Source organism: Asterias amurensis, chromosome 19 (assembly GCF_032118995.1).
Source record: "Asterias amurensis chromosome 19, ASM3211899v1".
In the NCBI taxonomy this organism is placed as follows: Eukaryota; Metazoa; Echinodermata; class Asteroidea; order Forcipulatida; family Asteriidae; genus Asterias; species Asterias amurensis.
In genome coordinates, this window is record NC_092666.1 from 786,725 (window position 1) to 810,033 (window position 23,309).

Below are 23,309 nucleotides of genomic sequence, written 5' to 3' on the forward strand. Positions count from 1 at the left end.
CATTCAAACCATAATTAAATAAAATTTGCAAATGTTGAAACAACTTTGTGACTTACAGGGGAGAAGCACAGGACAACATGAAGGTTATTACGAGCTCTTGAAATGAAGTACTCATAGAGATTATCATTGGTTGGTGGTCTGCGTGGAAACTCCTTCTTCATGACAGAGATTAACTCTTGAGTGATTTCATCTAACTCATCACGAGCAAACAGATTGGATACCTAAGTAATACAGAAAACATCTAATGTGAATTATCAATAATCACATTATTTCATATTGTTCAGACTTTTACGTTAATTCATATCCAACAAGCATCATTATTCCACATGCAGTTATTACACAAATAAGTCTCCCAAAAATGATGATGTAACAATAAAATAATGACCAGATTTTGCCAGCTGACTGCATCTTCGCCATGTTGCAAACATAACTGGTAAATATCAGGGCCCAATTTCATAGAGCTGCTTAAGCAGAAAATATTGCTTAATAATTTTCTGCTTAGCAGAAATGAGCAGGATACCAGTCACAAATTGTACATGTGACATGGTATTGTGACTGGTAACCTTATTCTGGTAAGCATAATTTGGTTGTGCTTAGCTACTTTTTGTGCATAAGCAGCTGAATGAAATTGGGCCCTGGTAAATAAGCAGTTGTGATTGATAATTTGTGATTGATGGTTCATAAATCTGCTTAACAGCCAATGAGTTACAGCCCCCTTGCATGCTGCCATCGCTGAGGTCAAACAATGGAAACAAGCAAGTGTGTGTTAAAACCACACACAACTCTTAGCCAATGATAGGTTTGTTGACCTTAGTATCAGGTTCTGTTTGAGCTAGTGATATGTCATGTGCAAAGGATTGAAATGCTGACTGAATGTGAACTAACCTCTCCTGATGATAAGACATTGTTGAGATATTCCAAGAAGGCTTCATCTTTGATCTCATTATCAGTGAAGATGAACGTGATACCTTGGCCTTGACTACCTGCTACTCGGTACAGATACTTCAAATCATCCATCAAGTTACTGGCATTGTATGACCTGCAACAAGAATTAACACTCATTTACTCTACATGTGCAATCATTAATCTACTGTTCGTAAAGATGTTTTTCTACAAATGAACTAATGTTCTTCAAATTTGAGTCATAATTTATTTAGAATCTTAGGATATACCAAAAATAGTTACTGTGAATACCACACAAGAATGGATACTTTCTAAAGAAATACCCACTAAATTAAAGATCTTCTTAAGACCGTGAGAATGAAAGTTTTAGATTTGCGTTCGGGCATTTTTGAAATGACATGAGGCTTTTTATTCATTTTTCATTATTTTCTCATAGTAAGCTTTTCAAAGTTGTAATTGCACACGAAGTTGCGCAATCTTCAAATTGCGCAAACTGGTGCTCAATACAAAAATTTGTCTATTCTGCATAGCACACATTACAAATTGCGCAGAATATCGTGCAAATTTGTTGATTGCCCTCAACAGATGGACGACAGCAGATGCGTGTTTTAGTGCAAATAAAACGATCGCAATCACGATCGCGGCGGAATGTCTGCCTTGTATAGTACTAGTAAAATGCCTAAATATAACCTTTTACCGTTGTTCGATGATTTGAAACTTGGACATTTGTGATGCAGAGTCTTTTTTGTGAAAATAATGAAATTTTGTGAAAGTAATGAAATTTTTCGGCAGTAGCTTTCAGAGCATGCGGGCGGTGGACACAAATCTATCATTTTCATTCCCATGGCCTAAACAAATAATACTCTAGAACTCCCATAAACACTAACAGTGTTTCTCATTTACTTTGACTATGCTGATTTACTATCCTGAATAATTTGCAGAAATATAACAGATAAGATTTTTACTTTCTACAAGGGACTCTACATTTAAATTTGAAGTCATAGCTCAATTACATCTTTCCAATAGATAATTAAGTTTAAGATTCATCTTTTTGTTACCCAAACACCATCAAATTACAACAAATTTATTAAAAACAAGCAGAAAGTTTTGTAATAAGAAATGTTTAACTGGATCCTAGATTATATAATAGAAAAAAATTAAGGATTTGTTAACTTTCAAATGCAAAGAGAAATTTGCTTACCAAAGACGGTAAAACTGACAGTAAAAGTTACTTGCTTCAACTGCTGTGAGGATTAAATGCAACAAGATAAACACAAAATAATAAAGCACTGAACTTATGTTAGTACAACAAATTTAAAAGCAATTATTAAAATGTGAAAACAAAAATTTCAAGTAACTCAACAGAAGGCATTTTAATGTTAATTTAGCAAGTAATGCAAACAGCTCAATTTCATAAAAAATACACAAATAAACTATCGAGTGAAATATTCAACAAAAGAAACAGAAAAGAATGACTTCAACAACAAAGTTCAAGTGGCATGAGTTTTTTAAACAATAACCAATGTGAATGTTGGTTTAAGTTTACATCCCCCAAAATTTGTGTGTCTCCCCTGATATTTCTAAACACCTTCTGAGGTCCCTTGCCCCCCCCCCCTCCCTCCCCAAAACTGGTCTCAAAGTGTTGTAAACTTTGGACAGCGCTCTAGTCAAAGATATTTGGTAGCGAAACTTGTTTAAAATAAATACATGGTCAATTGCCAATGCTTAAAAATTCAATTCAATTCAATTCAATCCAAATTATTATAAACATCACGCTAAAAACATGAAAATTAAATGAAGAAGCTGACGAGATAGATGTAAGATGCAATACCTTGTGAGTGTGATCTGAAAGATCTTGTATCCTGCTATGAATGTAGCTAATCTAGTAAGACTCTGTTTACCAGAGCCTCCCACACCAACAAGCAATGTATTGCCTACTGGAGTACGGATCACACGAGATATCTAAACATGGATACATGTAGTTAGTTGGAGAGTATATAAGAATGTGTTACACAATGTGGTCATAACAGAATCCCTGTATGAAAACAAAAGTAGAAGTTCAATTTTAAACATATAAGCAAGCTTAACCAGCTTGTCCATATTGCTTCTTCTTATTAGATTTCTCGAATAGGCTGCCATTGCCAAGGTTAAATAATGGCAATGTGCATGTTGACTAGGCACCTTATCTTTCAGTACACGCTAATCCACCAATCAGATGCTCGAAGTGGAGGGTGGTATAAAAGCTATAACCTACTCCAATTTTGATACTGCCCACTACACTGCATATTATGAGTGTCAACGCGTCACGCTCCACATACGGACAGTGCAAAAATTCCATTTTAAACTTAGCGTGTGCGTGCTGTTCGGCGCGGAATATTGTCCTAAGAGAAAACTTTGCATGTGAGACTGGTTATAAATTCATTATAACACACCCGCGCATGGAATACGGAAAAAAATATAGCGCCTCTGCATCCATATCCAACTCGGCGTTCGGCTTTGTTGTATGGGACACAGAAGCGCTATCTTTTTCTGTATTTCACTCGCGCTTGTGTGATAACTTATAATGCACAACTATACATTATTCATTGAATAATTAGAAGAATCTAGCTATCTCATTACTGTAATATTGTAAAGAGTCACAGTGTAGAGTAATCTGAGAACCTGATGTTAAACAGGTACCTTGATAAGATGCGTCATTGCATCTTTGAAGAACACTAGATCCATATGAGCTCCTCGTACTGTGTCATTGTACATAGACATGTACTGTTGAAGCTTCTCAGCTAGAAAGTCTAGGTCTGGAATCTAAGGTGTAATGCAATCATAACCATAATGACATCAAGTACAATACCATTTTAACATATTCAATTGCATCTGGAATTCCCACAGCACAAAAAGTGTCACCCCCAAAAATAGCTCATGTAAAACACACATGGTTGAAACAGCAACAACATAGTATTTCAGTCAGTATTTTGAAGAGACTCGCCTCTCCAGTACAGAATACAACACATGACAGTACAATTTTGTATGCAATGATGTGCAATATTTGATAGCCTATACACCCCTTGCAATACGCGCAGCATACTCACATGTGCCTATCCTAGGCGTCATTTTGGGTGTCTAAATCGTATACAAAATTACTTGCATTGTTCGAAGGCGCATTCTGTATTGTGTAAGAAGTCAATAGCTCCCCCTTGCATAACGCGAACCGCCATGAGACGCGCAGGCTTTTACGACAGATAACAGCTATTGTCCAATGATCTGCCTCCTCTTGAGAGTGTGACGTAATTTGTAATGGGTCTTTTTGTCACTGTTTGTTAAGGAAGCTGATTATAATATCGTTTGTTTTCTTTTCAGCTTTGATGTCATCTTAATTTTATCTGAAACTCTAAAAACTGGATAATGTTATGTAAAACAGTGTTATACCAACTGTTTCTGTGAAAGCTTATCTAGTGACACTATAAAGTAAAATTAATGTGAGCTCTGCTTTGTCATTAACATAGGACTCTATTGTGCACAATTATGAAGCCAAGAAAGTAGTCAAACCTACCATATACATATTTCTAGTAGTTCGCCCATCTGAGGCAGGTTGTCTTAAAGCTTTTCCAAATTTAATACAAAGGTTGTTTTCTATCCCGATGCAAATTTAACATAATAAAATGATTACCAATTCATATATCTTGGGAGCCTCGAGTACTGCGTCATCAGGTTCATCTCCAGTAGGTTCTGGTGGATCCCGCAGGAAATCTACAAAGTATGGCTCATCAGGAATCAGTTTAGCTACAGACTCATCAAGCTGTTCTTTGGCTACTCGTCGGATGGCTAACTCAAACCACTGCTTGTCTTCGCCATTGGTGAATCTAAAACAGTAGTTAGCATTCAAAGTAAAAAATTACTGAAATTCATTGGTAAAAGTTGTTACACTACAAACAGTACAATGGTTGGCATTGAGGCTGTCAGAGCTGCCACCAGAAATACATTCACTAGGGGAACAAATCTGTTTATCAGAACATGGGAAGATTGGTTTATTTGCAGGGAAATTTCTGCAGAATCAGGGAGGGAGTCGGCAGCTCTTAAAATTTGAATATCCCGAATACTTTAGATATCTCCACAAGACATTTTTGAAAAAGATAATTATAAAATAATGTAACACTTCCCACTATGACAATGTACCTAAAAATTAAATTGTAAAAACTGAAAACATTTGTTAATCTTGTATTTTGGTTATCTTTGCAAAATTCAACAAAGACCCTTAAATAAGTAAAATATCATGTATCTATCAGCTTAAATTTGTTCAAATCAAAGACTCATGTGTCAGAAACAAATATCTTGAATAACAGGATTCTTGATTTATAACTGCTGCTGTACTGTACCTGTCAGCAATTACTCTAGTGCACTCATGATGCCATAGAGCCAGTAATGTTGTCACATCTTGGCATTCATCTCCTGATATATGTAACATGCCTTCCCATATACGAGACAAATCACGTAGATTGAAGATGTAATGAAACTTGGCTGGAGTGGGCAACATTTTCACCTAGAGGAAATCATAAAGATCAAACTCATTACCTACGTCATCAGGAATAATTGTGTCTTTATGACAACATGCAACCCAACAAAAACATTATGAATAATGTCTGCATTTATTATTAAGAAACCCTTTTCATCACAAAGTAAATCTTTGTCACACGAGGCAATTTTTAAAGGCAACAATGGAGGCAACATAAAGCGATGCATCCCACCACAGAAACACTTTGGTAGCACCTTAGTAACAATGTCTTTGATTATATGTGAAGATTTAAAATTGAATGCCTAAACTACATACAAGGAGACAGTCTGGAACTGGTTGCCTAAGTTGCCTCGGGTGACATGGCCCTGCAATGGGCTGAGCTGATGGGCCAATGCAATCAGATATCTTAGACAACTGCAGGTTAGTCCTGTTTGTTATAATGGACATAGTGTACTGAATATAGACATGAGTACATACCTTGGTAGCTTGCCAGACACTCCTGGTGACTGATACTAGCTTATGCACTATCTCAACAACATCCTCATTGAAACGAGATGGGCAGAAATAACCACTGCCTATGATACCTGTACAAGTCATCAAACAAACCTTATATTATATCATCTGTCTTCATTATTACTAGATGTGTGCATCAGATAAGATGAAAGAAATAAAAGTCAACCTTCAAAAGACTTCCTGCAGCTCGTCCCAGAGCATTGTGAGGGTTACTTTACCACAAAAGTTGTTATCATGAAAATAATCCAAATTACATTCCGCTGGATTAATATTTGTCATTAAGACATACAAGAAGTTAGGGATGTCTCATCAAAAAGACCTTTACCTCTCTGTCCAGATGAAAGTCCCATCTTAGAGTTGTTAAAAAAAGTGTTCTCTAAAAACTAAAAGTGACATTGCAAGAGTGAGATTTAAGGGCTATAATTTAAAACCAAAATAATTACATGAGGCATAATATGCCATGTATTACCAAAAAGCCAATAACTTAAGCTGACGATACTTTTAATCCAATAAAAACTGCTTGTTGCTATAAAAAACAAAATGCCAGCAAAGACACAAACAGACAGACTTCTTGATTATCGTAAAAAAGCAAAGAGTATGGATTTACCAAAGATCTTATCAATGGATGCATTTGAAGGCAGTGTGCAATTGAAGATAGAGAATTGTCTTTTGAGTCTCTCTGGTATGTCATTACGACCACCTCCAGGCTGGATCATTGCTGCTATGAACTGAACATCAACTATGTTAGTAAAGTCTCCTGGTTTCTCTAGACTATACATTCCTTTCATCTCCATCATCTGTCGTACTATCTCATTGGTTACCTGTCAAGTGTACAACAATAATGGTATATCATGCAGTTGGCATACAGGGTATTTCTCTCAGATAGTTTACTCTTTTAAGGAAAAGTGTTTTTTTTATAAACACAAAAGAAGGAAACATCCTACAAAAATACAAAAAAACACCTAAAAAACAAAACAATGAATGCATGTTTTTCCTTCACAACAGATATAACAAATCCATTGAACTGGAAGTTTATTCCATCAGTTAAGCCCGGTTCATACTTTCTGCGAATACGAATGCGAAGCGAATGTTGACGTCATGAATTCACGTAAAATTCGCTTCGCGTTCGAATTCGCAGGAAGTATGAACCGGGTTTTAGTTTGGGGATGATACCATTTAAAAAACTAAAGTGAAAAAAACAATCATGCTAGACTTGTAAAGAAGGGATGCAGTAAATGCAGTAACTGCTAATGGTAGTAGACATGTTTACCTGGTCTCCCCATTCATTGATGATTGGCATATTGATATCATCCACAAATGTTGTCATCTTACGTCCTGCTGGAGGTCCAAATGTACTTCCCATACGCTTGTCAACATAGCTTTCAATGGTTCGCTGGTAATAAAGTACACAACATATACTTATTTACTTTTTTAGTTATACATATATTAATTTACAATGGCTAAAAAATATCGTTTTTGTTTTGATATACATCGATGTGTAAGCATGGTATAATTGGCAACAAGGGAAACTGAATGGGTACATTTTAAAAAATGATTTGGGGGTTTGAACAAAGAATTGACTAGAATGGGATTTGAACCAACAACCTGTGGGTGTGATCCCTGGCTACACGGCAGTTAATGGTTTTATGGCTTCTGATGTCGCCCCCGAACAAAGATATTTACAAAATAAGGACACCGCTAATATAGGGCTAGATAGCTCAGTTGGTAGAGCGCCGGCACGTTAATCCGGAGGTCGTTGGTTCGAACCCCACTCTAAGTCAATTCTTTGTTCAACCCCAAAAATCACTGTACAATTGGTGCTTTCCCAGAGTCCTGTGGAAAAATAGGAAATGTACATTTCAATGCTGACTCCAGGTCGATTAAATATACTTTAATTTTCAAGCATTCGGTTCAGATGTGTAAAAAACAGCAATTGCTATAGTGAAGAAATGACTAAGTTACCTGAAACATCATGGGAGTTGTAGCAGAAGAGAAGTTGAAGCTTTTACTCATATGAACATCTGGATTATACTTGGCCATGTAACCTTTAATCATGACAGTCTTTGCCGTGCCTTGTTCACCAATCAATAGTACCGCCTGAAGTAATCCACAATGGCAACAACAAAAACATACTTTTATTTTACAATGCTTTAGACACCATCTGGACAAAGACAGGGAGCTGAAATGCAGAACCAAGATGCCTTTCCAAACTTTCTTAATTGAAAAAGCCAACAGTTTAACTTGTCCTGGATTTTGTGGGTGTTTTAAGGACTCATGTTTCAAGTTGTACATGGTTCCTGCAGATTTTAATGAGGTTTTGTTGCCATTTATCAGGAGGTCATGACAAACTGATAGAAATTAAATTGGACTGGCAGTGTTGATACAAACACATATCAGGGAGTTTGAGACCAAATAAAGTGGTTATCCCTTTGACAAGCTTTTAAAATCTGTTGAATCTGACTGATCCATGGATGCTCTGTATAACATGAGTACTAATCAGTCAAATTTGAGCTATGATGTGATACTCAAAACATTTAACTTGAAGTGAGTTTGTAAAATCAGACACAAAATGTAAAATCAGTAAAAAAAACTTGCCTTGTTCTGTTTGCAGATGGTATCAATAAGGAAGTTACTTCTGACATTGTCCACATTAGGTACAAGGATAGATGTATAGACTGGCACCGAATCACTAGGGTAGATATACTCCTGAACCCTGACAGACCAATGCTCCCACTGGCCTACAACATCAATCAATCAAATAACATGATTAGTATCAATCTGACAATGTCCAAGTTAGGTACAAGGATAGATGTATAGACTGGCACCGGATCACTAGGGTAGATATACTCCTGAACCCTGACAGACCAATGCTCCCACTGGCCTACAACATCAATCAATCAAATAACATGATTAGTATCAATCTGACAATGTCCAAGTTAGGTACAAGGATAGATGTATAGACTGGCACCGAATCACTAGGGTAGATATACTCCTGAACCCTGACAGACCAATGCTCCCACTGGCCTACAACATCAATCAATCAAATAACATGATTAGTATCAATCTGACAATGTCCAAGTTAGGTACAAGGATAGATGTATAGACTGGCACCGAATCACTAGGGTAGATATACTCCTGAACCCTGACAGACCAATGCTCCCACTGGCCTACAACATCAATCAATCAAATAACATGATTAGTATCAATCTGACAATGTCCAAGCTAGGTACAAGGATAGATGTATAGACTGGCACCGGATCACTAGGGTAGATATACTCCTGAACCCTGACAGACCAATGCTCCCACTGGCCTACTTTGTACAACATCAATCAATCAAAAAACATGACTAGTCTTAATCTGAGATTATAATAACAAAGTCCACTGTATGAAGTTGACATCCCAAACTCTAGAAGTGAGAAAACCTAAACATGGTCATAGTAAAATACAATGAGAGATGTAAATTTCCTTACAAACAGAACCAATCAAGTTATCTTGCTATGCAGTTGATTTGGTTAGCCCCTCATGATTGGGCAACTAAACTTGCACATTTACTGATGGAAGTGTACATTCTTTAGAAACCATTAAACAAACAAATTGTTCTTCCACGTGTGTTGGTAGACTATGGGCATGCTAAAAAATCCCAAGGTTTTCCTTTGCAAATGAAATAAAAGAAAACCATTAATGATTGACATACCTTGACTGTTGACGACAAATTCAAAGATAGTATATCCACTCTCTTGCTCTATCTGAGGGTAGTTGAGTTTACTCTCATGGCCCAACATAAACTCCTCCATCTTGACCCTATCATCTAACTCTAGTAGAGCCCCAAGACTCCACATCAGAGCAAAGATGAAGAGTTTCTCCAGGTAAGTAGCTGGTAGAGTACTGTGATCATGCTCATCCTTGACAGGTATCAGCCCATCTAAGAGATCTACTGACTGTATTTGGAAATTACATTAAGCCTCATAAAAATACAACATTAACCACTTACCCCTCTTCACACTAACAATCCAATTCCCATGATATGAAACTTTCCAAGGAAGTCTAGCCCCACTGCCACTCCATATTCATTTTACACTTGATGCGATTTTCTCTAGTAAAAATTACCACTCCGTATTCCCAGACATTGGATTTTTCAAATGTTTTTTTTTTTAAGTCGAGTGAAAAAAGAACTTTCAAGCGAATGTGTGTACTGTGAAAGGGGTTTTGATGAACATTGTAATTTTCAGATTGAATTCAAATAAACCAGAAAATATGTTACCATGTAATCTTTACTGTTATAAATATTGTAAATTAACCTCCCCGGTGGCCAAACATCAACTTATTCTTCAGTAAGCACTGCTCACCCAAGCATGAATTATTTAAGAACTCTTTGGTGTCATATGAAAGTTGAATCCATGAGCTATCCATACATTTAAACCTTTTTCCCCAGAATCATATATTTTTTTATTCGGCAGCCATTTCAAAAGGGTATAGTTTTTTTTGAGACACACCGTACAGGCAAAAGTGCCAACTTCCAACTTAAATGAAGTCAAAATCAAACTAAGTTTAGCACATTTGCAAAAGAATGATTACATCGACTTATAAATAATAAATGTGGCAAGGAACAAATGAGTTATTGTCAGCCTATTGATATTTAACCTACCTGTTTAATGTAGTTACATTCTAGTATGTCCATCTTAGTGCTGAGATTGAGTGATACAAAGCGATATAAATCATCAAATATCTTGGCATAAAGATCTCTTAGTACTGAAGCTTCAGCTGGTGATTGAGTTCGAAGCCAACCCTGCGAATGGACAATAAGATTATTCATTACAAAACACTATCTGGAACAATTAAATCATTGGGCAATGATTTTATTGAGGGGTGTAAAATAAACCACTGGTTACAGGTTTATCACTGTGTGTAATATTTGAATAACATTTCTTGAAACACACTCAAAAATATCTTAGAACAACAACATGCCACTTCTTGACGATATTGCTTTGAAACAAACTAATACGTTCATCTACATTATCAATCCACATTTTAAAGAACCTTTTGCTGTTCAAAGTTTCAATGTTTTTGGTATAATTTTTGAATATCTTGGTGCCCTTGATTTATTTTGTTAATTTGTGAAGTTCCTTAAAGACAGTGGACACTATTGGTAATTGCCAAAGACTATCCTTCACAGTTGGTGTATCTCAACATATGCTTAAAATAACAAACCTGTGTAAGTTTGAGCTCAGTTAGTCATCAAACTTGCGAGATAATAATGAAAGGAAAAAACACCCATGTCACACGAAGTTGTGTGCTTTCAGATGTTTGATTTCGAGATCTCAAATTCTAAACCTGAGGTCTCGAAATCAAATTCGCGGATGATTACTTCTTTCTTGAAACTACGTCACTTCAGAGGGAGCCGTTTTTCACAATGTTTTATACTATCAACAGCTCTCCATTACTCGATAACAAGTAAAGTTTTGTAATAATAATTATTTTGAGTGATTACCAATAGTGTCTACTGCCTTTAATCTTGAAGGCAAATATTTCATTATATAAATGATGACTGTTGTTAATGAAATTGAAATGATAAATCAACTGACCTCTAAGATTGGTCTCCAGTCTAATGCTGAGCTGCTCATATACACCATACCATTCCTAGATACTGTGGCTGGTGATGCATTATCAATGTTATGAACTTCAAAGACAATCTTGCAATTGGGTGACATTGGTATACGATCACCATTAGCTAGAGTCAATGTCCTGTTGTCATCCAATACACTGTTCAGATTCTCAATCCAGATAGCATCCACGGGTCCATCCAGTACAATCCAGATATGCTCACCTACATGTCAAATAGCAAGTTATTATACAAACCAGCAAGTAATATACAAATATGACATGGTTTAATCTGAGTGAACAGTCGATGTGAGCTACCCTATTGGAAATGGACAAACTCAGCTAGTTCCTTCAGCTTCGCCCTCGGGAACTAGCTTGTAAACTTCCAATACCTCGGAGAGCTTGCATCGACTCTTCACTAAAATAAAACATGTTATATTTGTTTTGATATTCTTCATACATATTCGAAACTATTTGGAGCAAGGGGAAACACAACTAAAATGCACCATGATAAGTTTGTTATGTGTTGGATGTCGCTAGAGCGTTGTTCGTGTACAACACCCGGGGAATAGTTCCACAATCGAAATGTGAATGACAAGTAGACTATCGCTCACGCATTCGGTACATGCGAATGAGAAGTAAACTAACGCCCAAACTACCCAGGTGTAAGTCCTCGTCATGTGCATTACACATGTGCATTGAATAGTAGCGTGCACACTTGGCAAATAATAAAAATAATAATAGTAACAGTAGGTATTTCTAATGCGCCAAATCAATTATGACGATGAATGGACCATTGATATGAGCATGTTGTCTTTTATTTAAGCAGTGACGGGCCCACTCAGAACTTGGACAGGAGACCTCTTGGGAATACCGGGTGCGTAGACATTCACAATTTTTTCCCCAAAGATACTACTATTGAATACCTAAACTTGACACTTACTCGTCTGATCACCATAAAATCCAACAGGGCGTTAAGCCTTGCCTTTGCAATGGAACCCTGGAGATCTTATCACAGTAATGTTAGCTTGACTTTTTATTGTCCATCTATTATGGTGTCATTCATTTACGCACTTTCGTAAGTACATTTTGATGTTGTTTTCCCTTTGGAGCATAAGAGATGTACTAACCTTTCTTTGCTTTGAGTGTCTTTCTCCATAGTGTAGAGAAGATACCATCAGTCCAATCATTAGTGGAGACATCCAATCGACCAAACATCTGAGGTGCAGTAATTGCCTTTGGATTCATTCTCATCTCCTTATGTGGTGCTCCACAATCTCCCATTGCTTTCATTAAGACATGGATACAGATACTCTTACCTGCACCACTAGGTCCTAATGTCATCATGCCATGACGTACGCGTTGAGTCTCATATAACTACACACAAATAAATGGTAAAGTCACATCAGGGCCCGATTTCATAGAGCTGCTAAGCACAAAAATATGCTTATCATGAAATTGTTGCCTTGATAAAAACAGGATTACCGAACAAATTTCCACATGGTTTTCAGGATAAGCAAACAATAGCTGAACAGCAATAATAAGCGAGATGCAAGAAATGGAAATTTGGTTGGTAATCCTGGGGTTTTTTCAAGGAAGAAATTTCATGCTAAGCTAATTTTTGTGCTTAGCAGCTCTATGAAATTGGGCCCAGTCTAGGATCTCAACTCAACATTCACAATATAAACTTGAAGTAGGATTGGAAACTTGGTATGGTTAGAAAACAAAAGGGACGCTAAACACTTTAAACCTTGTGTAAGCCGACTGTATGGGGCCTCTATTAATCAAACCTACATCGGTTATAACACTTGGCTAAATACAAATTAATGTTATTGGTTTTTGCTCGCTTACTATTTAATATTGCTTTGTCTTGTTCAAAATCTTGCTTTACTGCTGTAACTACTTTGCAGTTTATGTGGCTGCATCAAAGTGTTGCTTCATTGCAATGTCCTACTTATTGGTTTGTGTATTAAATATCATTGTAAATGTATTTCATTGATTGCTTAATGCTTTACTTATAAAGTAGAAAGCCTAATTGACGTACCTGGACTACTTTAAGATTCCAAGCAGGGTGATTGATGACTCCTGAGGCTTCTACTTGAGCAGCCACAGCAACTTGTAGTTCCTCATAGGTAGCATTATCAAGCTGGATACCTGGGAATAAATCACTAATCAGACTCAAGAATAGAGGCTCATCTTCATCCACCTAAACAGGATCAATACAAACAAAGAATAGTCAAGAATAGCACACTCAAATATCAAATGTATTTATATAGTTTTTCTATGTTCTCTGGTTTCATAAGTTCCTTTTAACTCGATGTTCTCACAATAATTTTCTTCCTTGAGTTTGAATGACAAGATGCAGTATTATTATTAGATTTGCTAATCTTTAAATAATGCAACTAGATATAACTGAGTGTCGTGGCCGAGTGGTTAAGGGCATCAAATTCAAGTGCTGATGCTAAGTCACCGGATTGTGGGTTCCAATCCTAGTCGTGACACTCGTGTCCTTGACAGGATACTTTACAATAATTGCTTTTCTTCATCAAAGGGTATAAATGGTTACCTGGGAGGGTAGAGGTTAGGTTGATATTATAAATGAAAAAGCCTTCGGAGCACCAGGGCAGCTCGGGGCTGTGTACTCCCTACAGGGAGCTGAGAAAGATTAGGGGTGCTATTGGCCCAATGACTAGGGGACTAATGTAAAGCGCATTGATATGGTTTATTGTGTAATGCCCTATCTAAGAATTTGTTATTATTATTATTTTTAATTATTATAACTGACCAGTTTGGATAGATTCATGTCTCTGAGCACTCTCATGACAATTGTTGATTCACTGTCTTCAGGTCTGGCTCTCTTATTGGCTCCTAGAGTACGAAGCACTGACAGGATGTTCCTTAAACCAAAGTCATAGTGAACCTAAAAAGTACAAATAAACACCTTGAAAGTCTTCAAGTAAACATGTTTATAACTTCAGTTATGTTACAACAATTAGATCTACATGTATAATAATCCTTTTATCAAAATCCTTATTTTAAATCCTTATTCTCAACCCTTATATTGTGACAAAATAGGGAAATGCCAACATAGGGCTAGATAGTTAAGTTGGTAGTGCGCCGGAATGTTAATCTAGAGATCAATGGTTCAACTCCCATTCTAGTTGAAAAAAAAATTCAACCCCAAATCCGAATCCTTATAATTAAAGAAAAATACTAAAATACTAGTATCGAAAAAAAAGAAGTAAAAAACCATAACCAAAACCCTACACATTTATAGGCTTCATTTTAAACGCTCATTGATTATAAAAAATTTTCCCAATTTTTGCAGGTTGATTAGATGTGTTAATTGAAAACTAGAGGACTGAACTGAATTAATACTTTCATATGCCAATGATGTATTATGCGTGTACCTTTAGGCTTGAAATCAGCATCGAATACTCATACAATGACTTGCCTGTTTGGTAAGTTGTTCCTCACACAGTTTATAGAGAGTGTAAAACTTCTGTGCAAGTAGAACATTTTCCTGGAATCCACAGCTAGCTAGCTTGACTCTCATGATGATCTGTCTATCTGGAACCATCATGGCTACACTACGGAACTGAATCTTCAAATTCTCAGGTAGCTCTTGCCTCCCAGCATAGCCAGGGTTCTGTAGGATATCACAGTCAGTACATTTAACAATAGTTTTTGCCCGTTTCCTTTGTTACATTGATTATGCAAATTTTATTATATTTTTGCAGCTTTTTAAAGTGTTTATTGAAAACTAGAAGATTGCTCTTTGATCCAACGCTAATAACGCTTTATCTAATAGCTAACAAACTTACAATTATGTGTATTGCATTTACAACATCGATCAATTTATGTTAGTTCCTCAAATCATGTGTAAATATAACTACACACTAAAGCCCGGTTCATACTTCATGCGAATCGAATTTGACGTGAATTTGACGTCACAACCCTCCTTTGGCAGCGATATTCGCAAGTGAGTTGCCCAGAGTTGAACTGCTGTGAATTTTTCGTTGCGAATTTGTGACATAAACATTCGTAATGCATTCGCATTCGCAGGAATTATGAACCAGGCTTAACACAACTAAAACCACATCCAACATATCAGAAAAGTGTTACTTCTTTATGAAATGTTATGTTTGATATTTATGAATGTTATCATGCATACCATTGTTAAGAAGAGACCAAACTCTGGATTGAGTGCCACAATATCTCCATCAGAGAAGATAAACTCTGTCTTCCTTTCTTTCTTAGCAATCAAGACTATAGCAATCTGTTGAGCAGCCACTGACAGTACTGGAAGCTCTATACGATTGAATTCATCAAAACAGCCCCAACTACCTGACTGGGCCAAACCTTCACATATAAACAGATATGAGAGAAGAACAATGGTGAACATTTGATCTTGAACAACAATCAGGGAGATATTTTAAGAGTTACATTCAACATAATAAGGACAAGTTTCCATAATCAATGAGTATTTCAAATAAGTTCATCAGAACATGGAAAGTTTTTTTAAAAGTAATATTTGTGCAGAACCAGTGAAAGTTGGCAGCTCTGAATGGATGAGAGTACCAAATATCCTGAATATTTTACATATCTCCATGATACATTTTTACAAAAAGAAAATACCAAAACATTGTAACAATTCCCACAATGACAATGTACATAAAACAAAATGTGAAACTGAATTTTTTTTGTTATTCTTGTATTTTGGTATAAATCTCTGCAACATTCACAACAAAGAATCTTAAGGAGGTCACAAATACAAATCCTGAAATTAAGTTGGTTAACATTAATTGTCTTATGCTGGAGATGAAATCCTCTCTAAATCTGCAATATAGTTGGTGTCCTTTATCACTGAACTTAGGAATCTGAGTTATAACCAGAGGTTAGTTAACATCTGTAGAGGACTTATTCAAACAAATGACTTGATGCATACAAATTGTTAGTTTGGTAAGGTCTTAGATCATCATCATCATCACACATACTCTTTGTTCCCAAAACTCGTCTGGCAAGTTACGGAGACCGTGTATTTTCCAGCTGCGCACCGCATCTCTGGAGTTCCTTGCCAGACGAGCAGAGGGACACACCCAATCTATCAACATTCAAACACAACCTCAAGACTCATCTGTTCAATTTGTCTGCTTGCTAGCATCCGGCGCCTTTCCAGATAGTGTGCACCTTATAAATTTGATGTTATTACTAAGGTGCTGGGTCATGAAGTGACAAGGAGTTTATCTCACCTTTGTAGATTCTACCGAGGCCTCTGTAATCCATCTGATCAGAGCAGTTGAAAACCACTACATATTTGCCAAGTGCTTTACCCATGTCTTTGGTGGTCTCTGTTTTACCAGTACCAGCAGGACCAGCTGGGGCACCTCCCATGCTCATGCCAAGTGCCTGGGCTAAAGTGATGTAACATCTAAATAAAGAGAAAATAAGTTTAATAAGAGAGTCATTTTAAGCAATAATTGCCTTTCACCTTTGTTGCTAATGTTTAAACTCTTAATTGCAGTAATAACTTGTTAAAACAAAAATAGCAGTCTTTGAGAGTGCTTGTTGTGATATCAGTTTAGTTCATTGGTCTAAATTCCATCACTTATGAAGTGCCCACATTGGCCGTCTGATAAAGATAAACTTTTTAACTGGTGTAAAACATTGCATCAGAGTTAAAGACTAACATAATGTTCAACTCTTATCTTTTTATCATTTTACAATTTTAACTTTTTACTGGTACCGTTTTTAAAAGGGTTCTTTGCAAGAGTACTATACGCTGAGTTTTCATTTAATTTAATTTCATTTATTCTGGCTGTGAAGCCAATGACTCTCAAAGAGGGGAATTATATCACAAACCCAATAGTGCCCTGAATTGAACCAGGGTTCTAGAGACGGAAGACGAGGAAAGATACCATTTACGCCAATCCAAGCACCATAGTTGGACACTCTAATACTGGACACTATTGGTAATTATCAAAGACCAGTCTTCTCACTTGGTGTATCTGAACATATGCATAAAATAACAAATCTGTGAAAATTTAAGCTCAATTGGTCGTCAAAGTTGCGAGATATTAATGAAAGAAAAAACACCCATGTCACACGAAGTTGTGTGCTTTCAGATGCTTGATTTCGAGACCTCAAGATCCATGTGTGATGTCTCAAAAATCAACATCGTTGAAAATTACTTCTTTCTCGAAAACTATGTTATTTCAGAGGGAGTTGTTTCTCACAAAGTTTTATACCATCAACCTCTCCCCATTACTCGTAATCAAGAAAGCTTTTATGATAATAATTATTGTGAGTAATTACCAATAGTGTCCACTGCCTTTAAAATAATAAATGATAAGAGACGATTATATAAGCCTTTTCCTACATTCTTGTATTCTTACCTGTCAGTAAGGGGAGTGATAACCAATCTATCAGTACATCCTAGGAACTCATTCTGATAAATGAAGTCCACATCAGTGATAGATACAATACATTGATCAGTTTCCTCCTTGAAGTAGAATCTAGCTTGCTTCAACCACTCAAAGTCAGTAGGCGATCTGATGTGCATGATAGTCTACACCAACAAATAATAGCTTGAAGATTAGACATGATGTAGAGACACATAATTGAACATTCATAAATACCCCAGACAGTTTCGCTACTCCTATTGGCGGAGAGCGCGTCGCGTGGGGGTGTTTAATCGGTTGATAATGACCAGCTAGAGCTGTTTATAACCGGCTGGCTTCCGCGTGTCGGGCGCGCGCGTACGCCAATATTATAACGCGGAATGCGCAATTCATAGCTATTAGTAAGAGCGCGTAATCTATTTCTAAGGGCGTGCGCGTAATCTTTTTCCAAGCGCTCGCGCGAACCCACAACCCATGCGCATCAAACAGATTCTTCACAAAGTTTTTGAAAAAAATACTTCAAACCTCAAATTTGGTATTTTTTTAATGTTTTTTAACAAAAGGGCATTTATGAATGAGAATAAAAGAGTAGTGACTCGTTCTTAAACGTCCGTTTAAAACCTTGCCGTGTGATAAAGGCCCTTGCCACACAGCAACGATCCTGCCGGTTTAAAACGGCCGTTAAAGAACTTGTCGCTACCCTTTTATTCCCTTATTTAAAAGATAAAGCGGCCAATGAGTTCAAATTTATTTTATCTGTGTATCAATTCTAACTGCTAAGCAGAGTGTGATGTCACAATACACATCACTATGGTAATACTGACAACTCATCTGAAGATGAATCTTTGTGATATTAAGCCCTGGAGGTGTTTGTACTTTTGAATATAGATTTGTAAACACCCCATGTCAGCTACATTTACCACTCTGAACCCCAAAAGTTGCACTAAAGCTGGTATCTAGTGCATTTATAAGAGGAGTTCATGAAAGATTATTTAACTGCCATCACATCAACAATAACAATGTGGATCTATGACTTTATGACAGTCTGACAGTAAGCTTAGTTTGTGGTGGCTAATGTTAAAGCTCATAACTTTGATGACTATTTGCAGACATGCATGTCTTTTGGTTACTAGGAACAACACAGGGATATTTTTTGAACTAAAAACCAATATTAAAACAGGCAATTTGTTTTGGAATGATACACAATGTTTATTTTGTCTTTGTCTTTAGGGAAGGGGGACAAAAAGCATCTTCTTCTCCTTTGTCCTACATGTTAATGTCACATTATTATCTATTTACTGTTCATAAACTGAATCAAGTTTTCATTTTTACAAGTTATTATATGTTTTCTAAACAAATTATCACACTATGTATTGATTGATGTTTACATGAAATAAATGTATCTGAAATGAACAATGCTTAATTCTATTTGTATTCTTACCAGATCATTGAAGATATCTCTCTGATGTACATGAATGGTAACCAGTGTCTCATATTTAATCCTCTCTATCTTAGTCAAGTCATGTGTAGTCTGATCAATCAGTTTATTCAGGAGCTCTAGAAACTTGACATTAGTAGTGGGCATAATCTTCTTATCTGACTTGGCCATAGTCAATGCCTCCTCTGCATCACGAGTCCATAACATCTGAATACCTAACAGACCAACCTGGGACCAAAACAATGTTACAATGTTATCAACGTTGCTATAATTATATGATCAAAGCTTATTTACTACACAAAATGTAATGCCCTTTTCAAACAACCATTTCGTAAATTGTTTGTAACATTGAGAACTATCACAAATCATAATAATTGATTCAAGTTTTCAGTAACTTTTTAAGTTCTTTCAATTATTAGTGATAGTCAAATTCTTTTAGATCAACATAAAGATAAATGACTGGATAAGTTTTAACTTGATCAGTTGAGTAGTTCTGCGGGGAACAGAGCAAGGGATAGTTTCTGATTCTACTTGAATCTCTGTTTGAGAGTACAATACAAATTGTACATAATGAAGACTGCTCCTATATTAACTCGGAATCACATAATGGTGGGGGAGGAAAAAGAAAAAAAATGTTTTTGTTCATTGCAGTATTCAAATTCTTCATAAAATCGTACCTGTGCAATGAAGTTGTTGAGGAATCCAAGTAGTTCAAATGAGGAGTCATTGATGACTCTATTGGCATCCCTGATGACGGAGTGTAAAGACTTCTGCTGTAACACCAATAACTCTCCTAACCACATCTCTACATTGCCTTTAGCAATCACTGGCTGGTCCAACTGTCAAATAAAACCATTCTCATAAACTCAAGTCATCAAGATCAACTATATGCCACGGTTACAATGAAGGCAAAATGTGAACACTTAAGTTGCAAAAAGTTGTGAATTTGGGAATTTCTTTTTAAGAGTATGCCTTCAAACATTATTTGCTTAAACATTTTGGGCAATCTGTCAAGATGATTATATAAAACAGAAGCTGAAATCTAACCGATCCAAACAAACCAAACATTGATTAAACCATAATCCCTTTGATGACTAATGGTGGTCTATGGAAAGTCTACCATAAATTTGATATTAATAAATAAATATGCTTTCTGTATGTGCAATAACTCTCCAAAAGCAGATTGTCTGAGCCCTGTGATAGACAAAACACCTTCACACCCCAAGCTTTCTTACTCTTGTTATCAATATAAGTTATCATACTAGCGCGAGTGGAATACATCAAATTATAGTGCTTCTGCTTCCCATATCCAACAGAGGTTGAACGCAGAAGCGCTATATTTTTTTCATATTCCACGAGTGCGCGTGTGATTACGTATTTATCTTCAAACAAACTTGGCGTGTGACATAGAACACACAAGACGCAGGTCATCACACTCTTGTTGCTATGGATCGACCAATCAGAAACAAGAATTTAAGCCTACTTGATGATAAAATACGTTACATTAATATCAGTAACATGGTACTCATTTTAAATGTTGTGTATTTCATGAATAGACATGCTATCAAGAGTATTGTAGGATAAAAAATGGTTTGTACTCACAGCCACCGTCTCTCCTTCCCTTGAGATGCAAGCGATGATGCGATCGTAATCTTTCTCATGAAACTCAACCTCATTCACATTCTCAAAGACACCCAGAAGATGAGCCTGTTGACAAGCAATGGACAATTATTATATCTGCAGGCCTGTATGCATTTTCTCTATGGTAAATGGCACTCTATGAGGAAATTGCAACTTTCTACTGGAACATTTAAAGGGCACCTAGGCAATGATAATGGGGCATGGAGGCAATCAACTCCATTGACTACGTAAAGTATTAGGCTTGATATCTGACATAAGATACATAATCAAACCACTAGTCTTGTTAATAATGTTTAAACTCAAATCATAACAGCTTTAAAATCAAATGTTCCTGCCCAGGCGCACTGATTCTTTCTATGTAGAGCTGGTAGAACTGACCATTTAAAAGTTTTCACAAGTTCACTGATGAGAAAGGTATCAAAATAATACAAAAATTGATCTTTTGAAAGCATTGGTGACGTAACAGCATTGGTGACGTAACTATTTGCTGGCGTAACTATTTGCAAACCTTCTCTAAATGCACCAAAAACAAAAAAAAATTGGGTGGGGGTGGCAATAACTGGATTAAATAGATGTTCTTATGCGGGTTGTAGTTTTTATAATATTACCTGGATGGTATGAGAGTCACTAGCTTGCCCAAGAATCTCAAGCAATGCTGGATCAGATACAAAGAAGAATCGAGGGAATACAAGACGCTTCTTCTCTAGGTAACTATAAAAAGACATAAATAAAGAAGCCATCATTACAGATTCAACAATATCATCAGCACTCAAGTATCATTTCCATCTCATACACATGGCATTATTCTATTCGCCCATCAGCAGTGTTGTATGACTCGAGTCCAGGACTCGGACACAATTTCAGGTACAGAACTTAAATTTGTCATTTCCATTTTTTTGCCATTTGTTTTGAAATCAAGTGTTCCGGTATTGGTAAACTGGTTGAAGTTTTCTAACTATTTAATTGTTTAAACAAGTGACTCGTGACTCTGACTCGGACCAAGTGACTTTGGACTCAACCTAAGTGACTTGTGACTCGGACTCGAAACAGGTGACTTGACTACAACACTTCATCTTCATCAGTGACCAATCAATCAATTCATTCAGAGATACCCAGAATGAATCAGGAATTGTGTGTAAGCAGCTCTTTTACATTGGCAATTAGTCATCAGTAGAATTATAATTATGATTGTTTACCCAGTGAGTGACTTCTGGCAAATTTCCAGCTGTTCCAGTAAGTGAGGCAAGAGTTGTCCAAGAGTCTCGTCACCAACACAGCATCGTACAACATTATCGTTCTCATGAGCACGTTGCATTATCTTCACCCATGACTTGTCAATATTTCCAAATCTCTTGGCTTCCTAGAGGTTTACAAAACAATGCAAGGAGTAAACTGACATCATAAACAGCACTTTGAAGGACATCAATCTGGGCGTTGAAAAAGGCTTGCTAGCATTATTAATACTTTCCAAAGTTATGTAGACCTTGTCGCAAATACCCATTGCGCAAGCGCTAACTGTTGAATGAGGCGCATGCTGGTCTAGCTAGGGATCAAACTTGAGCGCTAGCTAGACCAGCATGCACCTCATTCAACGCCTACAGCTAGTGTGAATCAATTCTCATTCTTTAAAATAGTTTACACAAAAAATTCACTTAATCTTCATTTAATTTTTTCTGTAAATTTGTTATTTATAGCAATCTCAACGAACAGAAAATTCACCAGCTCAAACTCAAACATTTTTCTCCAAAGCCCAATTTCTAAGAGTACTGAAACTTTTGAAGTGTTTTTCAACTGTTTTCTGATGTCAACTTGTTACTACTAAAAGCCAAATACATTAAAGTGATTCTATTTTACCTGTGGCAGCTGTTTAGCGATATCCCCGCCTACAAAGACAGCTTCCAAGTACACCCACAGGTTCTGCACTGTCAACCAATTCTCAATGATGTCAGAAGAATTAGATAACTTCTGAACCCACAACTGAATGTCTTTCTTGAACGGTGCATTGTATCTGTCATGTTTAAAGAGAAACAAGTAAAGAATTGGTAATTCAAAACTTCATCCTGGTACACCATGTAATAATCTCTTTGGGAAGAGAAGGCTCTAAAAAGAGCTGGTATAGTTTGTTTTTAATGTTAATGATGAGAGCAAACCAAACACCTATTTTTCGAGCCAACAATTCTTCCAAAAAAGTCTACTTCCAGTATGCGCTAATCCTCCAATCAGATGCTCGAACCAGAGTGTGATAATATAAGTTATCCCACAAGCGCTAGTGGAATACAGAAAAATATAGTGCTTCTGCATCCCGTAT

General features: G+C 36.5%; 1 protein-coding gene across 1 annotated transcript in view; it reads right to left on the reverse strand.

The window, feature by feature from the left end:
• Nucleotides 1-23,309, reverse strand: part of LOC139951474 (dynein axonemal heavy chain 8-like) — a 112,739-nt gene that overhangs the window by 38,415 nt on the left and 51,015 nt on the right. Inside the window, exons 33-59 of the mRNA XM_071950386.1 lie at nt 22,856-23,009; nt 22,198-22,361; nt 21,610-21,712; nt 20,963-21,067; nt 20,038-20,199; nt 19,364-19,588; nt 17,917-18,089; nt 16,774-16,952; nt 15,696-15,883; nt 14,976-15,170; nt 14,307-14,441; nt 13,566-13,727; nt 12,652-12,898; nt 11,506-11,747; nt 10,569-10,709; nt 9,618-9,861; nt 8,519-8,661; nt 7,886-8,020; nt 7,194-7,316; nt 6,531-6,744; nt 5,888-5,994; nt 5,274-5,437; nt 4,568-4,760; nt 3,583-3,705; nt 2,735-2,865; nt 886-1,039; nt 57-221 (exon numbers count right to left, since the gene is read on the reverse strand). Coding sequence (XP_071806487.1) covers nt 57-221; nt 886-1,039; nt 2,735-2,865; nt 3,583-3,705; nt 4,568-4,760; nt 5,274-5,437; nt 5,888-5,994; nt 6,531-6,744; nt 7,194-7,316; nt 7,886-8,020; nt 8,519-8,661; nt 9,618-9,861; nt 10,569-10,709; nt 11,506-11,747; nt 12,652-12,898; nt 13,566-13,727; nt 14,307-14,441; nt 14,976-15,170; nt 15,696-15,883; nt 16,774-16,952; nt 17,917-18,089; nt 19,364-19,588; nt 20,038-20,199; nt 20,963-21,067; nt 21,610-21,712; nt 22,198-22,361; nt 22,856-23,009 — 4,471 coding nt within the window. The remainder of the gene's footprint in view (nt 1-56; nt 222-885; nt 1,040-2,734; nt 2,866-3,582; nt 3,706-4,567; nt 4,761-5,273; nt 5,438-5,887; nt 5,995-6,530; nt 6,745-7,193; nt 7,317-7,885; nt 8,021-8,518; nt 8,662-9,617; nt 9,862-10,568; nt 10,710-11,505; nt 11,748-12,651; nt 12,899-13,565; nt 13,728-14,306; nt 14,442-14,975; nt 15,171-15,695; nt 15,884-16,773; nt 16,953-17,916; nt 18,090-19,363; nt 19,589-20,037; nt 20,200-20,962; nt 21,068-21,609; nt 21,713-22,197; nt 22,362-22,855; nt 23,010-23,309) is intronic.